The sequence below is a fragment of the Monodelphis domestica genome, chromosome 8 (assembly GCF_027887165.1).
Source record: "Monodelphis domestica isolate mMonDom1 chromosome 8, mMonDom1.pri, whole genome shotgun sequence".
NCBI classification, from domain to species: Eukaryota; Metazoa; Chordata; class Mammalia; order Didelphimorphia; family Didelphidae; genus Monodelphis; species Monodelphis domestica.
Genome location: NC_077234.1, coordinates 204,573,346 through 204,594,931, shown reverse-complemented (window position 1 = coordinate 204,594,931; position 21,586 = coordinate 204,573,346). Strand labels below are relative to the sequence as shown.

At 37.1% G+C, this 21,586-nt stretch overlaps 2 protein-coding genes across 9 annotated transcripts in view; one reads left to right on the top strand and one right to left on the bottom strand.

Annotated features, from left to right (window-relative positions):
- The window catches only part of UBE3A (ubiquitin protein ligase E3A), a 109,377-nt gene that overhangs the window by 44,511 nt on the left and 43,280 nt on the right, over positions 1–21,586 (top strand). The gene's annotated exons all lie outside the window — the stretch shown is intronic.
- LOC130455806 (WW domain-binding protein 2-like) lies at positions 479–10,143 on the bottom strand. Its single transcript, XM_056807203.1, has one exon. The coding sequence runs from the start codon at positions 3,404–3,406 to the stop codon at positions 2,630–2,632; it is 777 nt and encodes a 258-aa protein (XP_056663181.1). The 5' UTR covers positions 3,407–10,143; the 3' UTR covers positions 479–2,629.

Below are 21,586 nucleotides of genomic sequence, written 5' to 3'. Positions count from 1 at the left end.
GTAAAATGATATGCTTGCTTTGAAATGTTAGCTGTCTTAGCTGAAGAAATTGAGTACCTCTTCAAAAATTTTTTTCATTTTCACTTTTTTTGATGGATAGGAAGAGGTCTTCCTAAAGCTTTTATTATGATGTCATGTCAACAAGAGCACTCGAGTCACTTATGTATAGCAAAATCTTCTTAATTTTGGTTCCTTCTTAATACTGGTTTTGTATTCATAATTTAGTCTTGTAATTCAGGTAGTCCCAAGTTGAAGTTATTTTTGTGTGCTCCCCTCCACTTTTGGTTTCTCCTTCCCACCCTCCATTTCTTCTTTCCCTCCTTCTCTGTCTCCTCCTCTCTCTTCTGTTCCAATATGTCAGTAAATCTCTGATTTTATCAAATTGGCAGATTCCTCTAGCAATCTTTCCATTTTTTGCCCATCCTGTTTAATCCTGTTTAATACACAGTATTGACTCCAAGACAGAAGGTAAGGGTTTAAAAAAAAAAAGTACTTTGTAACCCCCAAAGGCTCCCCCATTTTCCCTCTCTTTGTTCTCTTCTGAGCCAAACTCTTTGTCTCTTTTCAGTGACTCTCCAAGACATGTGTTCTAATGAATAGAATAGATTTTAATGAACAGTTCATTAGGTTCTCCCTCCAATTAAATATTACAGTCTAAACAATGAATATTCATCATCCATATAGTTTTGCCTGTGTGAATAGTTAAACTAACCTTTTGAATAGATTCTGAATATAATTTAGTGGGCTGTGCAATGTTCAAAGACAGTAATGTTAAACTCAAGTGGAACTGGAACCCCATATTGACTTAGAAAATCACAAATTAACATTATCTGTGTGGTATTATTTATTTTGTTTAACATTTCTCAGTGACATTTTAATCTGGTCTAGGGAGTATTCCACCCCAAGAGTTTGACACTTCTGTTCTAGAGCACAATATCATTCTAAAATTGTAGGACCTCACCATCTAAAGAGAATAATACCTCTTCAACTTAAGTGCTAGACTGGGTCTCCTTTCTGAGAGTAGCAAACAAATATAAGTATCAAATATGTTTCCCTTTTTTTGTCTTTCTTGATATTAATAATCACAAGGGCTTTCAACAAGATAAAGTTTTTCTGGAAATCTTGTATAAATTTAATAGATTCATGGAAGATAACATGTGTGTGTGTTTTCTAAGCCCTTCCTATCTTAGAATACACAGTAAGTATTTGTTCCACATCAGAAGAGCAGTAAAAAATGAGGCAGTTGACTTGCTTGCAGTCACATAACTATGAAGTATCTGAGGTCACATTTGAACCTAGGACCTCTTTTGATTTACTCATTATAAAAATGATTTATATCAGCTAAACTTTCATATGCTATTGTTAATAATTGGTGTCAGTGTCATTTTCTCTAGCCATTATTTTCCAACCTCTTTTAGCACTTTTAAATTGATCACGTTAGAGTTCTATTTTCATACCATATATTTTTTCAATTTTATTGTTCTAGTTTTGTATTCAGTTTTGATTTTTTTTTCAAACTACTTCATCTTTACTACATCATAGTTTTGGCAAACAAATCAAGGTGGAAGAGGGTTTATTTCACATTAATATATTAACTGGATTTTTGTTCATATAAATAGGGAGTTCTCTTTAAATAAAGATCTTCTCACACTTTGGCCAGTAAGAGGAAATCAAAGGAAGTTTAGTGCATCCAGGGGAGAGTCACCAATCAGGTGCATGAAGCTTAAAGAGATGAGAACTGAATTGGGACTGACAACAGATTCTTTTTACTCAGGACTAAACCAGGCCCCAAATACACCTGATTTCCACCTAGCGAGGAGCCCTAAGGAGGGTGGGAAAGGTTGTGCAATCTTTAGCTCTGAGCCTAGGCAGCCCACAGAGCACAGGAGGGATCCTCAAGACCCTCTAAAAGCATGAGTTAGGAATACAAGGGAGCAAAGCCAAGCAATCATTTATATGTTTTCTCCCCAGCTGAGCAGTCTTCCCTTTATTCTCCTCCCTTCCCTCCCCCTCTCCCCCTGGATATCCACCCTGGGTATCCCAGGCTCACAATCAAAACCCACAACAAGTGGTGGGGCTATAAAAAAAAAAACAAACAGGGAAATCTGAACAGGTGTGACACCCCAAAGGGAGAGGAATAGAAAAGATGGGGCTCTTGAGGGCAAGCCACTGTCCAATCTTATATCACACTGGAAACTTGGACTAGGCTTCGTAGCTGGAGAGTGGTGATGGAATGTGGATAGGAACTGGAAGGGGACCTTTAGGCCATGAGTTCAAACCAACTTCCCAGGGCTAGGAGAAAGATAATTCTGCTGATCTGAGCTGGGAGGAGCCACAAGTATAGTCCAAAATGAATGAAAAAATAAGAGTTCTGGGGAGAAGATGAGAAGCTGGACAGGAACCATCCCTCCTTTATGGGATGCTGTGTTAATGCAATAGGAGTAAATTGGAAATGGCCACTCCAGTGGAAAGTTCCATTGACGAAGGTGGAGGAGAGGTATCAGTGTCTCTAGGCCAGCTGGAACTCTCACAGGCTACTCCCTTTCTCTCCATGTTTGTTACTGCTAACTACACACAGACCTAGAGGGAAAGGCCAGCTCTGACAAAAGCCTCCCCACCAAATCCAAACTCAGCTCTGGGGGAATAAGGGACCAGGTGAGTGATGAGGAGACTGTAGCTGCATCTCCTGGGTCTTCTTGTCCTCTGGGGGGTAGTATGGAGGTGGTGGGTGCTGGTTCGTGGGCATGTAGACATTATGGGGATTGACAGGATTATAGTAGGCGCTGGCAGCAGCTTCAGCAGCTTTTGCTTCAGCTGCAGGAGTAGATGGTACATCAGGGCCACCTGCAACAGGTGACTCCATGGGCCCAGGATATGGAGGTGGTGGGGGCTGTATGTACCCTATAGCTCCATCCATCATAGGAGGTCCTGGATAAAACTCAGGTGGAGGTGAAGCATAGGGATAGCTTGGAGGGTTTGGGTACATTCCATTGGCAGCTGGCATGGGAAAAGCATAGGCTCCATTGGGCATGTAAGAGTATCCGTAAGCTCCATTAGGGACTTTGCCTCTGGAAGCTTGGGAGGTGACCTGTAGCATTCGCTGTCTAAACTCAATGGCACCTCCTGCTGCAAAGGTCAATTTGTAAACAGCTGATCCTTCCCAGCCACCTCCTGCTTCTGCCTTCACTGTTCCCCTGATGTAATTTGCACCAAACACAGGCTGCTTGATCTCATAGTCCTTCATTAGGTAAAATGGAATCATGAATGACTGCATGGAATCTCTCCCCTTGGACAGAAAAATGACTCTGTAAGGAGTTAAATAGAGGCTGTCTTTCTTGGTTCCTTTGAAGGGATCTGTCATATGATCCATGTCACTGAAGGAGAGCTCCACAGGATCATCGGTCATTAGAATGTTCTCTGTATTGTTGACGCAAACCTTTTCTGAGTTAGAGTGCCCAGAGGGCAAATTCAAGCTTTCTGTGAGCCCCCAGATTACCAGAGGGAATTGTGGGAGAAAGTGCTTGTTTTGGGTGGCTGGACAGAGGGGTGGGGCATGCAATAAATTTTCCTGGGTATTGGGAAGAGAGGGAACACAGCAGCTCCCCAAGTGCCAGCTCTGCACAGGTGTCACATCTTCACTAATGCTGCCCTAGAAAATGTACTGTAAACCTGTTAATTTGGTGTGTACCTTTTACCCAGTTTCATTCTTTTTTCCTCACTTTATGTTCTCTGTATTGTTGACAATCACTCCGCTCTCCGAGTGGTTCCTGTTGAGCGCCATGGTCAGGCCACCCAGCTCTTCTTGATTTTTTTATATATATGTCAGTAATCTGATTGCACAGATCTTTTGACTCAGGAATGAGTCATGTCATTTTTGAGATATTCAGCACCTGTTCAAATCAATTTAATTTTTAAAAAATTACATATAATGTCCAGTGCCTTCCTCAGGTATGTATGGTATAGAGTTGTGAGGATTTCAGGCAGTCTTTCGCCCTCTTGTCTCATTCCTTAGTGTTGAACTATATTTTCCATACTCACTATCCTAATTTCTGTGTCATACTTCATTGAAATTATTGAATACCAGATGTATGTGTTGATTGACGTTAGAGCATCTTATCAAACACATCATAGAATTTCTTTCTCTCTTCCTCCTTGGCAGCAGATGTTAAATATAAGCTGTAGTTGGTGGTTTTTGCAAATATATGAAACCTATAATAAGAGATGATATTTCTAGTTGCTTCTAGATATATGATAGAATCAGCTCTGCTAAAACTTCATTATGTGCTCCTCTAAAGAGAATCTGTGAGCATTCCAATTAGTTTCAACTTCCTTTTGTTGTCTGGTTTAGTTGGTAGCAAGAATGTCATGCTTGCTTCTATTTGGTTCTTCTTGGGGTATATCCTTTCTCTGAACATTGGATAAGGAGTTCATATATAAAGTTCTAACAGCTAAGTTAATATTTCCAGATGGTCAAAGAGATTGTGATTCTTAACCCTCTAACCTCTTTTCAGCCATTCTGCCACTATCACTACAGAAATAGAATTTTGTATTTGTTTTTATTTTATGGGTTGCTGTCATCAAAATAGTACCAAGTGACCATCCTGCAAAGCATTCTGTTGCTGGGACCATACTCAGTCTTCCAATTTAACAAAACCTGCCAGAACTTTTGTTCCACTGGCATAGCCTTCAGTAACCCCAGATTATCTTTACTCGATTACAGGAAGCATTAGAGTAGAACTTTGTGTAGCAGTAGGAAAAAATGTTTTATTAAGAAAGTGAATGGCATAATTAATATAAGGAAGGATATAATGAAACATATATGTGGCCTCCCTCCAGCTGCCTTATTAAAAAAAATCTCTCTCTTTCTCTCTTTCTCTCTCTCTCTCGCTCTCACTCTCTCTGTATATATGTGTGTGTGTGTGTACATATATGTACATATATATGTACTTTGATTGAATTTTACTAATTTATTTATTTAAAGCCCTTACCTTCCTTCTTGGAATCAATGCTGTGTATTGGTTCCAAGGCAGAAAAATGGTATGGTCTAGGCGATGGGGATTAAGTGACTTGCCCAGGGTCACACAGCTGGGAAGTGTCTGATGCTAAGTTTGAACCTAGGACTTCTCATATCTAGGCCTGGTTCTCAATCCACTGAGCTACCCAGCTACCCCAAAGGAAATATATTTAAAGAATTATGAATACCAATTACATTTAACAAGTTCTTTAGAAGTGCTACTGGAGATGTGAGAATTTGTGATACTGGTTTCTGTCTTTTTTTTTTTAACCCTTGCCAAATATTGCCAAGGCAGAAGAGTGGTAAAGACTAGGCGATTAGGGTTAAGTGACTTGCCTAGAGTCACACATCTAGGAATTATCTGAGGCCATTTTGAACTCATATCTTCCCAACTCCATGACTGGTGCTCTAGTCACTGTACCACCTAGCTTTCCCTCTGCTTAATCTTATTAATAGTAGTCACATCATCAATTTTGTGTGTGTGTGCACATGTTTTCCTCCCCTTCCCCACCTTTCAGTTAAACTCTTAGAAAATAGAAAATGTCATTAATAATCATGTAGAGAAGAAGAGAGGCAGTGAAGTGTGTGGATCAAATACTTCCTCAGATACCCCTCTGTGACTCTGGGCAAATCTAAACACTCCTTATCCCAAACAACTCCACTAGTACTGTTCATCCTTAATAGTACTGTTCTATCCACAAGTGAAAGATATGAAACAGCTTTTTTTGCCTCATCTTTTCACCACTTCTTCCACTTCTATTTTTTGAGCAAAGTCATTCAATATAAAAATTCCAAACTCACTGCTAATTTGACTACCTCTGACCCCACCAGTATTTTGTAGTAAACAATTTAGCCTTCTATTTCACTGAGCACATTGTCTTCAGAAGATATTTCCCTCAATTATCATCTTTCACTGTTCAAAACTTTTGAGAATTATCACACATTCTTTTTTCTTTTTGCTTTCACCTTAGACAAATTATATCCTTATTCCTTGTTAAAATCAATCCTTCTAGAGACAGCTAGGTGGTTCAGTGGATAGAGAGCCAGGCCTAGAGATGGGAGATCCTGGGTTCAAATCTGTCCTCAGATACTTCCTAACTACCACTCTTCTGCCTTGGAACCAATACTTAAAATTGATTCTAAGATAGAAGGTAAGGGCTTAAAAAAAAGTTAATCCTGTGTTCTTGAGCTCATACCCTCCAGAATCTTACTTCATCTTGTCATCCTTTCTCTTTCATGTATCTTTAAATATTCTTTCTCACCAGCTCCTTCCCATCAACCTATTGCCATCCCTTAACCTTTCTCTCATCCAACTATATGTCATTCCTTTTTGGTTCAAGACAAAAATTCTTGAAATGTTTGTGTATACCTGCATTTTTAAGTTCTTACTATATGCTAAAAATAGTGTTGCCTGCTAAGGATACAAATAGAAAATCAGAAAGTCTTTTTCCAAGAGCTCAAATTTTAATTAAGGGAGACAACACATAGGAGGGTGCACTTCAGGATAAATGGAAAAGTCCTGTGTCCTTGGGATGTAGCAACAATAACAGATATTAATGCATGAGATTCTAGAGTATGCAGCAACAGGGAAGGTGGTAAGGCCTAGTGGTTCACAGTTTGACTGGAAAGATTATATCTGTTAACTCCCTGCTCATAGAATCAGTGTGAGTAGCCATGTCCGTCCTTCATCTGGTTTGGGAAGCTGGAGCCCAGCTCACAAACAGTGATAAAGGGGAATAAATCCTGGACTTGGTGTTCATCCTGAAGCAGGAAAGGAGAAATTGACAGGAAGGTTTTGGGGAAGAGGAAATCCAGTGGGATCTGAGCAGAAGGCAAGAGTAGGGCAAAGAGTATGGGCTCCCCCAGTACATTCTACTTAGCCATTTGAGGCTCAGTGGGATCTGGGCAAGGATTAAGCTAATGGAGAGGGAATGAGGGAGGATGCCCTGTGTGGCCTGCTTTACCAGACCCTACAGAGTTACCACTTTTTCATAACATAGTCTTTCTTCACTCTTAAGCACTGACTTTGCTTAGCACACTTTTTAAGTGTGCATAAAGAAAAGAAACTATCCCTCACCTTGAGTTTACATTCTAAAGAGAGAAGTAAATTTTCTTTTGAGAAATAATTTTAAAGATTAACAATGGCTTTTGCCTCAGTTTATATTTTCATGACTTTTTTAAAGAGCTTTTGACATTACTAATCATGCCTTCCTTCTGGATGATCTAAGCCTGTCTTAGCCTCAGATACCTTACTTTCTTGATTCTTCTCTTTCTCTTTCTTTCACTGACTCTTTTGTTTCCTGATGTTCTCTAGAGTTTATCCTTGACTGTTATATTTTTGAACATTCTCTTCCCCCCAAAATAATCTCAGGATTCTACTGGCCAATCTTGTCTAAGTGACCTTTACCCAAACAAGAATATTCTCTCCTCTGCTTGAAAGCCTCTATTGAGAGAGAACACACTTAATATCCCTAATAACCCATTATTGGGTTATTAGTGACTTGTCCAGGGTCACACAGCTAGGAAGTGTCTGAGGTCAGATTTGAACCTAGAACCTCCCGTTTCTAGGCCTGGTTCTCAATCCACTGAGCTATTCAGCTGCTCCCCCCTCCCCCCATTCCACTTTTAAAAAGCTTTCAGTCTTAGAGTTTTTCTCTACTTTGTCCCTAATTTTGCCTCCCTTCAACTTTTGCCCCTGAGGCAACAGAACAAGAGACCTCTATATCCTCACATATTTGAAAGCAGTGATCATATTTCCTTCTTTCTCACCTCAGCCTTCCCTTTTTTTCCATAAATACCTCTATTTCTTTCATTTGATACTTAGGCTAATCTGAGGTTTGTTCATCATCACAGGGACGTAAATTCCTTGCAGCTACGGATTGCGTAGTGTGGGGATTTTTATTTTTTGTTTGTTTCTGTATCCTTCCCTCTTGTCGTATAGAAAGTATTTAATGATTGTAGAAACAAGTTGAAGATTAGTTACTCTCATTTGGATGGGCTCTGGCTTCTTAGTGCCCTCCCTAAAATATGATGCTTAGAATTGAACACAACATTCTAGGTGCGTTCTGAATAGGATAGCATACATTGAAACTATTACCTCCCTCTCGTTTACTTCCACATCTTTAGCTTTGATAAGGATAAGATACAGTTAATAAAATGTAAGCTCCTTGAGAGCGGGACCTTCTCAGGTGCATAAAGGACATCTCCACTTGGATGTCCCATTATTCTGTCAACTCAGAATGTCTAAAATTGAGCTTATTTTCTTCCCAGATCTCCTGCTTTGTCCTTTACTGTTTCTGTCATTATTTTGTCTCCCATATCCCATAATTACAATGGTTTAATCTTTGCCTTTTAACTGATTTTCATATTCAGTCAGTTCTGAAGTCCTTTCCACTTCTACAATATCCCACCTTTCACTTCTCTGCTTTTTATATCCAGTCTTCCCCTCACCATAGTAGAGGCTTTCATTATGACCTCATTTTCCTGGATTATTATAATTGCTTCTTAATGAATCCACTTGGCCTCCAATTCACTTTTTCCCCATTTTTGTTCATTTATATTTGTTTACTTAAAATTCTGAGTTCCAAATTCACTCCTTCATTCCTGCTCCTTCCTAACCCACTGAGAAGGCAAGCAGTATGTTATCAATTACACAAATGCAGTTGTACAAAACATTCCTTTTTAGCCTTATTGCAAAAAAAAACCCAAAAAAGCAAGCAAGCAAGAAAGGGGAAAATTGGGGGGGTGGAGTCAAGATGGCGGCTTAGAAGCAGCAAAAGTTCAGATCTCTGAAAACCCTTCCTTACTGATCACAAACTGAATGCTCCTAGGGGACTGAAATTTAAAATTAACAATAGGACAGAAGCGGGGAACCCTCCTTCTGGACTCAGATCAAAAGGTACGTCCCCCAAAATCTGGAATCCGAGAATACTAGGGTCTAAGGGGAAGGCAGAAGGAAGGTCCCAGGACCCCCCCCCCCCAACCCAGAGCACTGCACCCCCAGCGGCAGCAGGAACCTCTGGGCAGGCAATGGTGCTGGTCTGGAGGGTGTACCTTGAGAGTAACCTGGGCCAGGCTCAGAGCTTCCAACACAGGCGGCAGGGAAGCAGCCAGAGAGAGACCGAAGAGCCTGCAGCCCCATGGCTGGGTCCTTCCATCTGGCTTCAGTCTCACTGGAGGTTTTGCATATCCAGACCAACCCAGTTGAACCTAATCCCATTAGGGGTCCTCAGAGCTCAGGGAGGCCAGGGAACACCCCCCTACCCCCCATAGTGCAGGGCCTCCACAAGGACAGGAAACTCTGGGCTTGCAAAGGCACTGGCATACCTTGCGGACAGTGCTGTGCCAGGCTCAGATCGTAGAACAGAGGCAGTGGAGAAGCAGCTAGAGAGAACTGGAGAGAGCCTGGATGGCACCTACCTTCTAGGAGTCTTCAGCCTCAGAGTACAATCAGGTCAAACCACTTGAACTTAATCGGATTAAAAGCCTCCAGAGGACAGGGAAGCCAACATTCCTCCCCCAGAGACTGTACTAAGAGATCTGACAAAGCTCCAAGAGGGGAGACTGACAGCCCCAAAACAAAAAACAATGAGAGGAGTAAGAGCACAGACAAATATGGGGAGCAAAGAAGGGGTTAACACAAGCAAACAACAGAAAAAGAAGAAAGAAATTACAATAGACAGCTTCTGTACAGGTAACAAGCAAAGAGTGTACGAAACAGAGGGGGAGGGATCAGCAAAGGAAAAATCAGAAATCCCAGCAAATTGGATACAGGCTTTGGAAGAACTCAAAATGCAATTCAAAACACAAGTAAGAGAGGCTGAAGACAATTGGGAAAAGAACTTAAAAACTAAGATAAATCATCTGGAAACAGAAAATAGTGTCTTAAAAGCCAAAATCAACCAGCGGTAAAATGAGGCAAAGGAGATGAAAGATGAGGTGAAGAAGATTAAAGATGAGGCAAAAGGAGATGAGAGATGAGGCAAAGGGGATGAAAGATGACCTCCAAAGAAAATCAGACCAGAAGGAGGATGACCGAAAATCCATTCTTTAAGAACCAGAATACAGCAACTAGAATTAAGTGACCTCACAAGGCATCAGGACACTATAAAACAAAACCAAAAGAATGAAAAAAATTGAGGAAAATATGAAGGATCTCATTCACAAAACAGGATTTAGAAAATCGTTCAAGGAGAGACAATTTAAGAATCATTGGTCTACCAGAAGACCATGACAAAAGAAAAAGCCTGGACATTATACTACAGGAAATTATTAAAGAAAACTGTCCTGATATCCTAGAACAAGAGGGAAAAGTGGAGATTGAAAGAATCCACAGATCACGTCCTGTACTTAATCCCCAACTGACAACACCCAGGAATGTTATAGCCAAATTAAAAAACTATCAGACCGAAGAAAAGATATTACAAGCAGCCAAGAAGAAGTCATTCAGATACCATGGAACCACAGTGAGGATAACACAGGATCTGGTGGCATCCACACTGAAAAATTGAAAGGCATGGAGTATGATATTCCGGAAAACAAGGGAACTAGTTCTACAACCAAGAATCAACTACCCAGCAAAACTGACTATATTCTTACAGGGGAAAGTATGGTCATTCAACAGAATAGAAGAATTCCAATAATTTGTAAAGAAAAGTACAGACCTGAACAGAAAATTTGATGTCCAAGCACAAAACTCAAGAGAATCATCAAAAGGTAATTAAAAAAGAGGGAAAAAAGAAAAACAAAACAAAAAAAATTAAGAGACTCAAGTTAAAATGATATGTATCCCTATAAGAAAAGAGGTAATTGGTAACTCTTAAAAACTGTTGTTATTATCTGGGCAGCAAAAAGAAGTACACTTAAGAGGGAACAGTGACAAACTGTATAGGATGAAAGGACAAGACATAACTAGGTATATAGATATATGCATGCATAAATACATATACATGTGTATGCATATATATATATATGCACATATATATATAACTAGAGCTTAAAAATAGGTTATTATTAAAGAAATGGGAAAAGAAACAAATGGGGATAAATTTATATGTCACAAAGAAGCTCATGGTGGGAGGGGGGAGAACATCAATACACTAGAAGGGTAAAGAGGTCGGAGATAGGAAATACTAAACTCTTACGTGCTTTGAAATTGACCCAAAGAAGGAAGAACAATCCAATCCATTGGGGGCAGAGAATAGATTTGCGCCCTATAGGAGAGTAAAAGGGTAACAAAAGAACTGGTGGGTAGGAAAGCAGTACAAGGGGGGGTTAATTTTAGAAAGACTACAGGGAAAATAAGGGGGGGGATAAGAAGGGTGGGGGGTATAAAGGGAAGTAAAATAAGGGTGGGAACTAGGGGGACTGATTAAAAACAAACATTTGTGTAGAAGGAAATAGTGAAAGAAGTAAAAGGCAGGAACAGGAGTAGAAATCAAAATGCTGGGTAATACACAGCTAGTAATCATAACTCTGAATGTGAATGGAATGAATTCACTCATAAAATACAAGCGAATAGCAGAGTGGATTAGAATCCAAAACCCTACCATATGCTGTCTGCAAGAAACACATATGAGGAAGGTAGATATGCATAGGGTGAAAGTAAGAGGATGGAGCCAAATCTATTGGGCATCAACTGATAAAAAGAAGGCAGGAGTTGCAATTATGATATCCGACAAAGCCAAAGTAAAAATAAATCTAGTTAAAAGAGATAGGGAAGGTAATTACATCCTGATAAAGAGCAGTATAGACAATGAGGAAATATCTGTAACATGTATGCACCAAATGGCATAGCATCCAAATTTCTAAAGGAGAAACTAGAGCTCAAAGATGAAATAGATAGAAAAACTATACTAGTGGGAGATCTGAATCTTCCCCTATCCGAACTAGATAAATGAAACCAAAATATAAATAAGAAAGGTAAGAGAAGTGAATGAAATCTTAGAAAAATTAGAGTTAGTAGACATGTGGAAAAAAATAAATAGGGACAAAAAGGAATGTACCTTCTTTTCTGCAGCACATGATACATTCACAAAAATTGGCCATGTATTAGGGCATAAAAACATTGGAAACAAGTGCAAAAGAGCAGAAATAATAAATGCAACTTTCTCAGATCACAATGCAATGAAAATAATAATTAGTAAGGGAACATGGAGAGATAAATCAAAAATTAATTGGAAATTAAACAATACTGTTCTCCAAAACCAGTTAGTTAAAGAACAAATCGTAGAAACAATAACTTCATTGAAGAAAATGACAATGATGAGACATCCTTTCAAAACCTATGGGATGCAGCCAAAGCAGTACTCAGGGGCAAATTTATATCCTTGAGTTCTTATATTAACAAATTAAGAAGGGCAGAGGTCAATGAATTGGGCATGCAAATTAAAAAATTATAAAGCGAACAAATTAAAAATCCTCAGATGAAGACTAAATTAGGGATCCTAAAACTCAAAGGAGAAATTAATAAAATTGAAAGTCAAAGAACTATTGATTTAATAAATAAGACTAGAAGCTGGTACTTTGAAAAAACACATAAAATAGACAAAGTACTAGTCAGTATAATAAAAAAAAGGAAAGAAAATAACCAAATTGACAATATCCAAGATGAAAAGGGAGACCTCACCTCTAATGAAGAGGAAATTAAGGCAATCATTAAAAACTACTCTGCCCAATTATATGGCAACAAATATGGCAATCTAGGTGATATGGATGAATACTTACAAAAATATAAATTGGCTAGAATAAAAAAGGGAGAAATAAATTACCTAAACAACCCCATATCAGAAAAGAAATTGAACAAGCTATCAAAGAACTCCCTAAGAAAAAATCCCCAGGTTCAGATGGATTCACAAATGAATTCTATCAAACATTCAAAGAACAACTAGTTCCAATATTAAACAAACTATTTGACAGAATAAGCCAAGAAGGAGTTCTACCAAATTCATTTTATGACACAAATATGGTACTGATCCCAAAGCCAGGCAGCTCAAAAACAGAGAAAGAAAACTATAAATAATCTCCCTGATGAATATAGATGCAAAAATCTTAAATAGGATACTAGCAAAAAGACTCCAGCAAGTCATCACAAGGGTTATCCTCTATGAGCAGGCAGGATTCATACCAGGAATGCAAGGATCGTTCAATATTAGGAAAACCATCCACATAATTGACCATATTAACAAGCAAACTGAGAAAAAAAATCACATGATTATCTCAATAGATGCAGAAAAAACCTTTGACAAAATATAACACCCATTCCTATTGAAAACACTTAGAAAGTATAGGAATAGAAGGACCTTTCCTAAAAATAATAAACAGTATATATCTAAAACCATCAGCAAACATCATCTGCAATGGGGATAAACTTGAAGCCTTCCCAGTAAGATCAGGAGTGAAACAAGGATGCCCATTATCACTTCTATTATTTAACATTGTACTAGAAACACTAGCAGTAGCAATTAGAGAAGAAAAAGAAATTGAAGGCATTAAAATTGGAAATGAGGAGACCAAGCTATCTCTCTTTGAGGATGATATGATGGTTTATTTAAAGAATCCTAGAGAATCAACCAAAAAGTTACTCGAAATAATCAACAATGTTAGCAAAGTTGCAGGATAGAAAATAAACCCGCATAAGTCATCAGCATTTCTATATATCTCCTACACATCTCAGCGGCAAGAATTAGAAAGAAAAATACCATTTTAAACCACCCTAGACAATATAAGATACTTGGGAATCTATCTGTGGAGACAAACACAGGAACTATATGAACACAACTATGAAACACTCCACACAGTTAAAACTACATCTAAACAATTGATAAAACATTGATTGTTCATGGGTGGGAAGAGCTAACATAATAAAAATGACAATCCTACTCAAATTAATTTACTTATCTAGTGCCATACCCATTGAACTACCAAAAATCTTCTTTACTGAATTAGAAAAAACATAACAAAGTTCATTTGGAAGAACAAAAGATGAAGGATATCCAGGGAAATCATAAAAAAAAAAATACAAAGGAAGGAGGACTTGCAGTCCCAAATCTCAAACTATACTGTAAATCAGTGGTCATCAAAACAATTTGGTACTGGCTAAGACAGAAAGGAGGATCAGTGGAATAGACTTGGGGTAAATGGCCTCAGCAAGTCTGTCTATGACAAACCCAAAGATCCCAGCTTTTGGGACAAAAATCCACTATTTGATAAAAACTGCTGGGAAAATTGGAAGACAGTGTGAGAGAGATTAGGTTTGGATTAACACCTCAAACCCTACACCAAGATAAATTCAGAGTGGGTGAATGACTTGAACATAAAGAAGGAAACTATAATTAGGTGAACACAATAGTATACATGTCAGACCTTTGGGAAGGGAAATATTTTAAAACCAAGCAAGACTTAGAAAGAGTCACAAAATGTAAAATAAATAATTTTGACTACATCAAAATAAAAAGGTTTTGTACAAACAAAACCAATGTAACTAAAATGAAAAGGGAAGCAACAAATTCAGAAACAATCTTTATAAAAACCTCTGACAAAGGTTTAATTAAACTCAAATTTACAAAGAGCTAAATCAATTTTACAAAAAATCAAGTCATTCTCCAATTGATAAATGGGCAAGGGACATGAATAGGCAGTTTTCAGATAAAGAAATCAAAACTATTAATAAGCACATGAAAAAAGTGTTCTAAACCTTTGATAATCAGAGAGATGCAAATCAAAACAACTCTGAGATACCACCTCACACCTAGCAGATTGGCTAACGTGACAGCTACAGAGAGTAATGAATGCTGGAGGGGATGTGGCAAAGTTGGGACATTAATTCATTGCTTGTAGAGTTGTGAATTGATCCAACCATTCTGGAGGGCAATTTGGAACTAAGCCCAAAAGGCACTAAAAGACTCTGCCCTTTGATCCAGCCATAGCACTACTGGGCTTGTACCCCAAAGAGATAATAAGGAAAAAGACTTGTATAAAAATATTCATAGCTGCACTCTTTGTGGTGGCCAAAAATTGGAAAACGAGGGGAAGCCCTTCAATTGGGGAATGGCTGAACAAATTGTGGTATATGTTGGTGATGCAATACCATTGTGCTCAAAGGAATAATGAACTGGAGTAATTCCATGGAGACTGGAACAACCTCCAGGAAGTGATGCAGAGCGAAAGGAGCAGAACCAGGAAAACATTGTACACAGAGACCAGTACACTGTGGTACCATCGAACGTAATGGACTTCTCCATTAGTGTCAATGCAGTGTCCCTGAACAATCTGCAGGGATCTAGGAGAAAAATATTATCCACAAGCAGAGGACAAACTGTGGGAGTAAAAACACCGAGGAAAAGCAACTGCTTGACTACAGGGGTTGAAGGGATATGATTGAGTAGAGACTCTAAATGAACACCCCAATGCAAATACCAACAACAAGGAAATGGGTTCAAATCAAGGACACATGTGATACCCAGTGGAATTGCGGGTCGGCTATGCGAAGGGTGTTGGGGGCGGGGGGAGAAAATGATCTTTGTTTCCAATGAATAATGTTTGAAAATGACCAAATAAAATTAAAAAAAAAAAAAAAAGAAAGGGGAAAATTCTTCAGTCTTCTCTAAGTTCAGTAATTCTCTCTTTGGAGATGAATAATATTTTTCATCATGGATCCTTTGGAATAGTCTTGGATCATTGTATTAATTAGAGTAACTAAGTCTTTCACATTTGATCTTGATTACAATATTACAGTTATTGTGCATAGTAGTTTCCTGATTCTGCTCACTTCACTCTGTATCAGTTCATAATAAATTTTTTTGAAACCATCCTCATTATCATTTTTAATAGCATAATGGTATTCCATTACAATAATTTATCACAGCTTATATAGCCATTCCTGAATTGATGGGCATCCCCTCAATTTCCAATTCCATCAAAAAATATTTTCTTATAAATATTTATGTATATATGGTCCTTTCCTTCTCCCTCCCCCCCCCCCCCAGGTTACATAGACCTTGTAGCAGTATTACTAGTTTAAAGGATATGCATAATTTTATAGCTGAGCATAGTTCTAAAGCATTTTCTCCAGAATGACTGAATCAGTTTCCAATTCAACCAGTAGTGCTTTTATCATTTTATTTTTTGTCATGTTAGCCTATCTGATATATATGAGATGAACTCGGAATTATTTTAATTTGTATTTCTCTAATCTATAGTGATTTAGAAAAGTTTTGCATGAAATTTGATACCTTTAATATTTTCTTCTGATGAGTGCCTATTTATATACTTTAACCCATGTCAATTTGGAAATGATTAGTTATTTATAAATTTGGTTCGTTCCCTAAATATTTGAGTAACGAGGTCCTTTATCAGAAACTTGCTATAAAAATTGTTTCTCAATTTTCTGCTTTCCTTCTAATTTGGCTTCATTGGCTTTGTACAATGATTACATTCAAAATGAGGAAAACTTAAGTTTCATGCAATCAAAATTACCTCTCTTCCAATGAATCTCCCTGTCTCATTTGTTCATAAACTCATCTCTTATTTATAAATCTTACTAGTACATTTTACCATGCTCTCTTAATTTATTTTTTCATCTAAAAACCAATATATTGAACCCTTATCTTCTGTCTTTGAATTAATACTAAGTATAGGTTCAAAGACAGAAGAGCAGTAAGGGGTGGGCATTTGGGTGGGGTTAAGTGGCTTTTCCCGGATCACATGGCTATCCTAATTTATATATGATGCCATTCTTTATGTCTAAATAATTTATCCATTTTGATCTTACTTTGCTATCTGATGTGAGTTGTTGGTTGAGGCCTGGTTTTCACTTCTTGACCTCAAAGCTGGGATCTTTGGGCTTTTTCACATACTAGATTACTATTGAGGCAGCCAGGTGGTTCAATTGATCATTTTGGACATAGAGTCAGAGGACTTGGATTCAAAACCAGCCTCAGACACTAGCTGTGCAACCTAGGGCAATTTGCTTAAACCCTGTTTGCCCTAATCCACTAGAAAAGGAAATGGCAAACTACTACAGTATCTTTACCAAAAAAAAACTTTATGGACAATGAATATGCTACTATGGATCAAGGGATCATAAAGAATCCAGCACAACTGAACTACTTAACAGCAACAGATTATCATGGTCATTTATCTCTGTATTTTGTGTACTTAACCTTTTCCACTGGTCTACCTCTTATTTCTTAATCATTATGTTTGTTTTGATGATTACGCCTTTGTAATATCGTTTGAAATAGTCCACTTCCCTTCACTTTTTTTCCCCATTATTTTCATGATATTCTTTTTTTTTTAACTCTTACCTTCCGTCTTGGAGTCAATACATTGACTCCAAGGCAGAAGAGTGATCAGGTCTAGGTAATACGCATTGACTTGCCCAGGGTCACACAGCTAGGAAGTGTCTGAGGCCAGATTTGAACCTAGGACCTCCCATCTCTAGTCTCCTGACTCTCAATCCACTGAGCCACCCAGATGCCCCCTGTTTTCATAATATTCTTGACCTTTTACTTTTCCATGTGAATTTAGTTACTGTTTTTTCCTAACTATATAAAATATGTCTTTAGTGTTTTAATTGGCATGACACTGAATAAGAAAATTATGGTAAGGTAGAATTGTCATTTTTATCATATTGGCTTAGCCTACCCATGTGCAATACTTAATACTTCTCCAATTTTTAGATCTGTTTTCATGTGAAAAATATTTTGTAATTATGTTTTTATAGTGCCTGGGTTTGTCTTGGCAGATGGACTCCCAAGTAATTTATATTGTCTGCAGTTATTTCTCTTATGCTTATGATTTCTATGGGTTTATTTTATATCCGACAGTTCTGTTAAAATTGTTAATTGTTGTTTAGGTTTTTAGTTGACTTTCTAGAATTCCCTAAATATATCATCTTATCTGTCAAAAGTCATAGTTTTGTGATCTGTTTTTATTCTTCCATTTTCTTTTTCTTTTTGCTATAGCCAACATGAAATTCAATCTTTACCCAATTGCCAGACATATTTCCTATGCATAGATTTGGTCCTACCCCTCCTCAGATTCTTTAGTAGACTGTAATTATTTTCTACTTAAAGTTTAAACTCCCTTCAAATTAAGGTCTTTCATAATCTAATGTTTCCCTTCCTCTCTTACTACGTTCCTTATATATGCACTTTATTCTACCTGAACTACAGGAGACCCCCTCCCCATAATTTAACTTCATCCTAACTTAACTTTGATCCTTAGGTTGACCTTTTGATCAAGCAATTCCCTATTTCTGAAATTTTTTTAATTCTTCTGTTACCACCAGCCACTTCTACCTTTTGAGTTTATACACATCATTTAAAGCTCACCCAAATAACATTTTCTCCTAGAAATCACCTCAAGTCTTTCTCAGTTGATAAATGATTAACTCCTCTCTTCTTCTAAATCTTAAATAACATTTCATACTCTGTTCATAGCATATTTTGTTTTGTGTATGTATGTAAATTATGTTCCATTGATAGAATAAAAGTTCTATGAGTAGAACTTAAATAAGAACCATGGCTAATCCAAAATTTGCATCTGTATCAGTATCTAGAAAAGGTCTTTGTGAGTGAGTGTTATTGGATGAGTTAATTAGTGTAGTAATATAGTTTTTTCTTGATGTATTAATTATTAGAAACCAACCAATATAATTGTACACTTATCAGTTACATAGGTATGTTCTTAAAGCATGTGCAGGGACATCTTTGCCTCAGGTAGTTGGGTTACCCCTGAGTTTACTAGAATACTCCTGTTCCCCAACCATGTATTCATATAACTAATTTATTTTTAAATCTTCAGGTATTGAAGTTATCTAACATAGTGAATTGGGTTCTGTTTAACTGAATATACCCAGTTACTGACCTTTTAATGATAACCTCTCAATTTTCCTATTTTGGTCCTCTGGTGATTCACAAACTTTTGTTCAATTTGTATTCAAAGTTTGTTTGTTTTTTTTCCCTGCTAGAACTTGTATTCTATTAACAATCTTGGAAAATCTACCAACAGTCACTTTCATACTTTTATGAAACATTTCAAATATCCTGAAATTCCTGCCTGCCCTCAGTCAATTTAGGTTTACCCATATTTTAAAGCCAGCTCATGAAAACTTGTTTAATATTGGTATCTACGTCTACATTTTGAATTCTGAACCTGATTCTTTTGTTACTGATAGTATCTCTGGATTATTTCACTGTACTGTAAGTCTTAACTATTTGAAATAAACTCTTTATATTATACATTAAGTTTTAGGAGATGTCCATTCAAGGACCACTTGCTATTTTATGTGGCTTATCTTTTGTTAAAAAATGTATGTGTCCTATCTTTAAACTTCAGATTCCGTTAAAGCCAAAGATGTTAAGTTCAGGCAACTCTGTTGTTGTTTTCATGGTGAAATAAATAATTTCAAATCATCTTTTAGGATCTTGTTAAGCTTAAAATATAACTAGGGAATATTTGATACTTATTTACCACTTTTGTCAGCTCTTGTATTTAAGTAGTATTGGTAATAGTTAGAATACGAGGGGAATTAAATTAGCAAAATTGATTCATTTTACCCAACACTTTATAATATCCTCACTTCATTATTAGAGAAATTCTTGCTTTTGTATAATTTTCATTGATAAGTTTTAATAGTATTTAATAACATTTAATGAAGACAACTTGAACCAAAGGCTTAAAAATATCATTTGTTCTCTTTTAAAGTAAAATATTTGAATTTTGCATTGTAATGGCAAGAACCATTCTTTATTTTAAAAAAAATCTAAATGATACAACAAAGGCTACTTATTGGTAAGACATTTATGAAACCCAGTTAGCTCTTAATATGATTTTTGTAATTATTACATTCATGCTGCTTTAGTCATAATCTATTGGTTTAAAATGTAATATACTCCAAAAGCATATATTTTTGTTTTGAAAGCAATTTTAGTCAGAAATCATGTCTACCAGCCCTTGCTAGGATGAGTTTCAGGCTTTAGACACACTTCTCATTCTTGAAGTACTTTATTTGCTTATTTTTCTTTACAATGGAAAGATACCAAATAGTTCTACGTAGGTTCCAGCATAGGCTAAGAAAATTAGATCGTACTCCATAACTTTTTCATTTGCAATTGTTATTCTTTAATCGTTTTTCAGACTTTTCTGACCTTTCATAACTCTTTTTGAGGTTATTTTGGAATTTTCTTGGCAAAGATTTTATAGTTTAGCATTTCCTTCTCCAGCTCATTTTACAGATGAGGAAACTGAGGCAAACAGGCTTAAGTACCTTGCCCAGGATTATACAATTGGTAAATGGATCTCAGGAAAATGAATCTTTCTGACTCCAGGTCCCAGGTTTTATCTGCTGTGCCATCTAGCTGTCCTTTTTCTTCTGTGATTAGGTTTAAGCATATGCTTCTTTTACATTATAATAGATCTTTTCATTCACATTGTTTTTTTATTTCTTACTGAATATTTGAATATCTGTCAATCTTCTGAAAAGATTGTGAAAGACTTCAAATGCTGTATAGTTTGTTTTATCCTCAAAACAATAGGGAGGCATGGAAAGTTGGCAGGGGACTTCCATGGTCAGACCTATATTTTAGGAATATCAATAGGAATGTTTAGAAGATACACTATAAAAAAAAGAGTGTAGGGAGACTAATTTGAGAAATTTAGCAAGATCTAGGAGTGATGCGATGAAGGACTGAACTGGTGAGTGGAGGGCAGGAAACAGGAGAGATACAGATATAACACATGATTCAGGATTCAAATTGTGAAGGCTTGGCAGCAGATACAGGGGTGAGGTGGGGATTAGTGGGGGGAAGACCAGGAATGGTGAAGAGTTGAGTCTTAACTTCAGGATTGTGAACCAGAAAAGTTGATTGTATCCTTGACAAAAATAGAGAAGGCAGAGAGTAGTGAGTACAGTAGAAAAATCAGCAGCATGTAGGAGAGAAGAGTTGTATGTATCCCTATTGAGTATTAGAACAAAAGTCTTGACAACTGTTCCATTTTTGTCACAGGCACATTTTCTGGCACTCTGGGCTTGGATGGAAGGGGAAGTTGAGACATAATGTTGTTAATCCTCCATTTCCCATTCACTGAATAAATGTACAAACTGTTCACTGGAACCAGTCTTTTCATCACATAACCTTTCAGCCTTAATAAAAGTGACCATCCCGAAGGGAGACAAGTCAGTCTGTTAAAGAATTAGACTATCTTCTCCACAGTGTGTGTGGTGAAGAGAAATGGAGGGAAGCAGAAAAATAAGAAACCCTGGAGGGTAACTACACACAGAATATAATATAAAGACATAAAAGTTTATTTTTATAACATCTCATGCAATATATGCTAATTCTTGAACAACTGTGAATTCTCTGGTCTAATTCTGAACTAAATGTTAAACTCATAATCTTAACTTCACTGTAAAAATTATTACTAATGAATATTTATAAAGCATTTAAGTATACATAGGTGCTTTTAAAACTTTACAAGTTTCCAAGTTGAATAAAAAGGTAAATAAACCAAGGGTGCCTTCTCTCATTACTGTAGTCTATAGAAAAAGAAAAAAAAAGATTTGTCCAA

Coding starts and splice junctions, on each gene's coding strand:
- LOC130455806 (XM_056807203.1), bottom strand. CDS start 3,406: ATGACCGATGATCCTGTGGAGCTCTCCTTCAGTGACATGGATCATATG.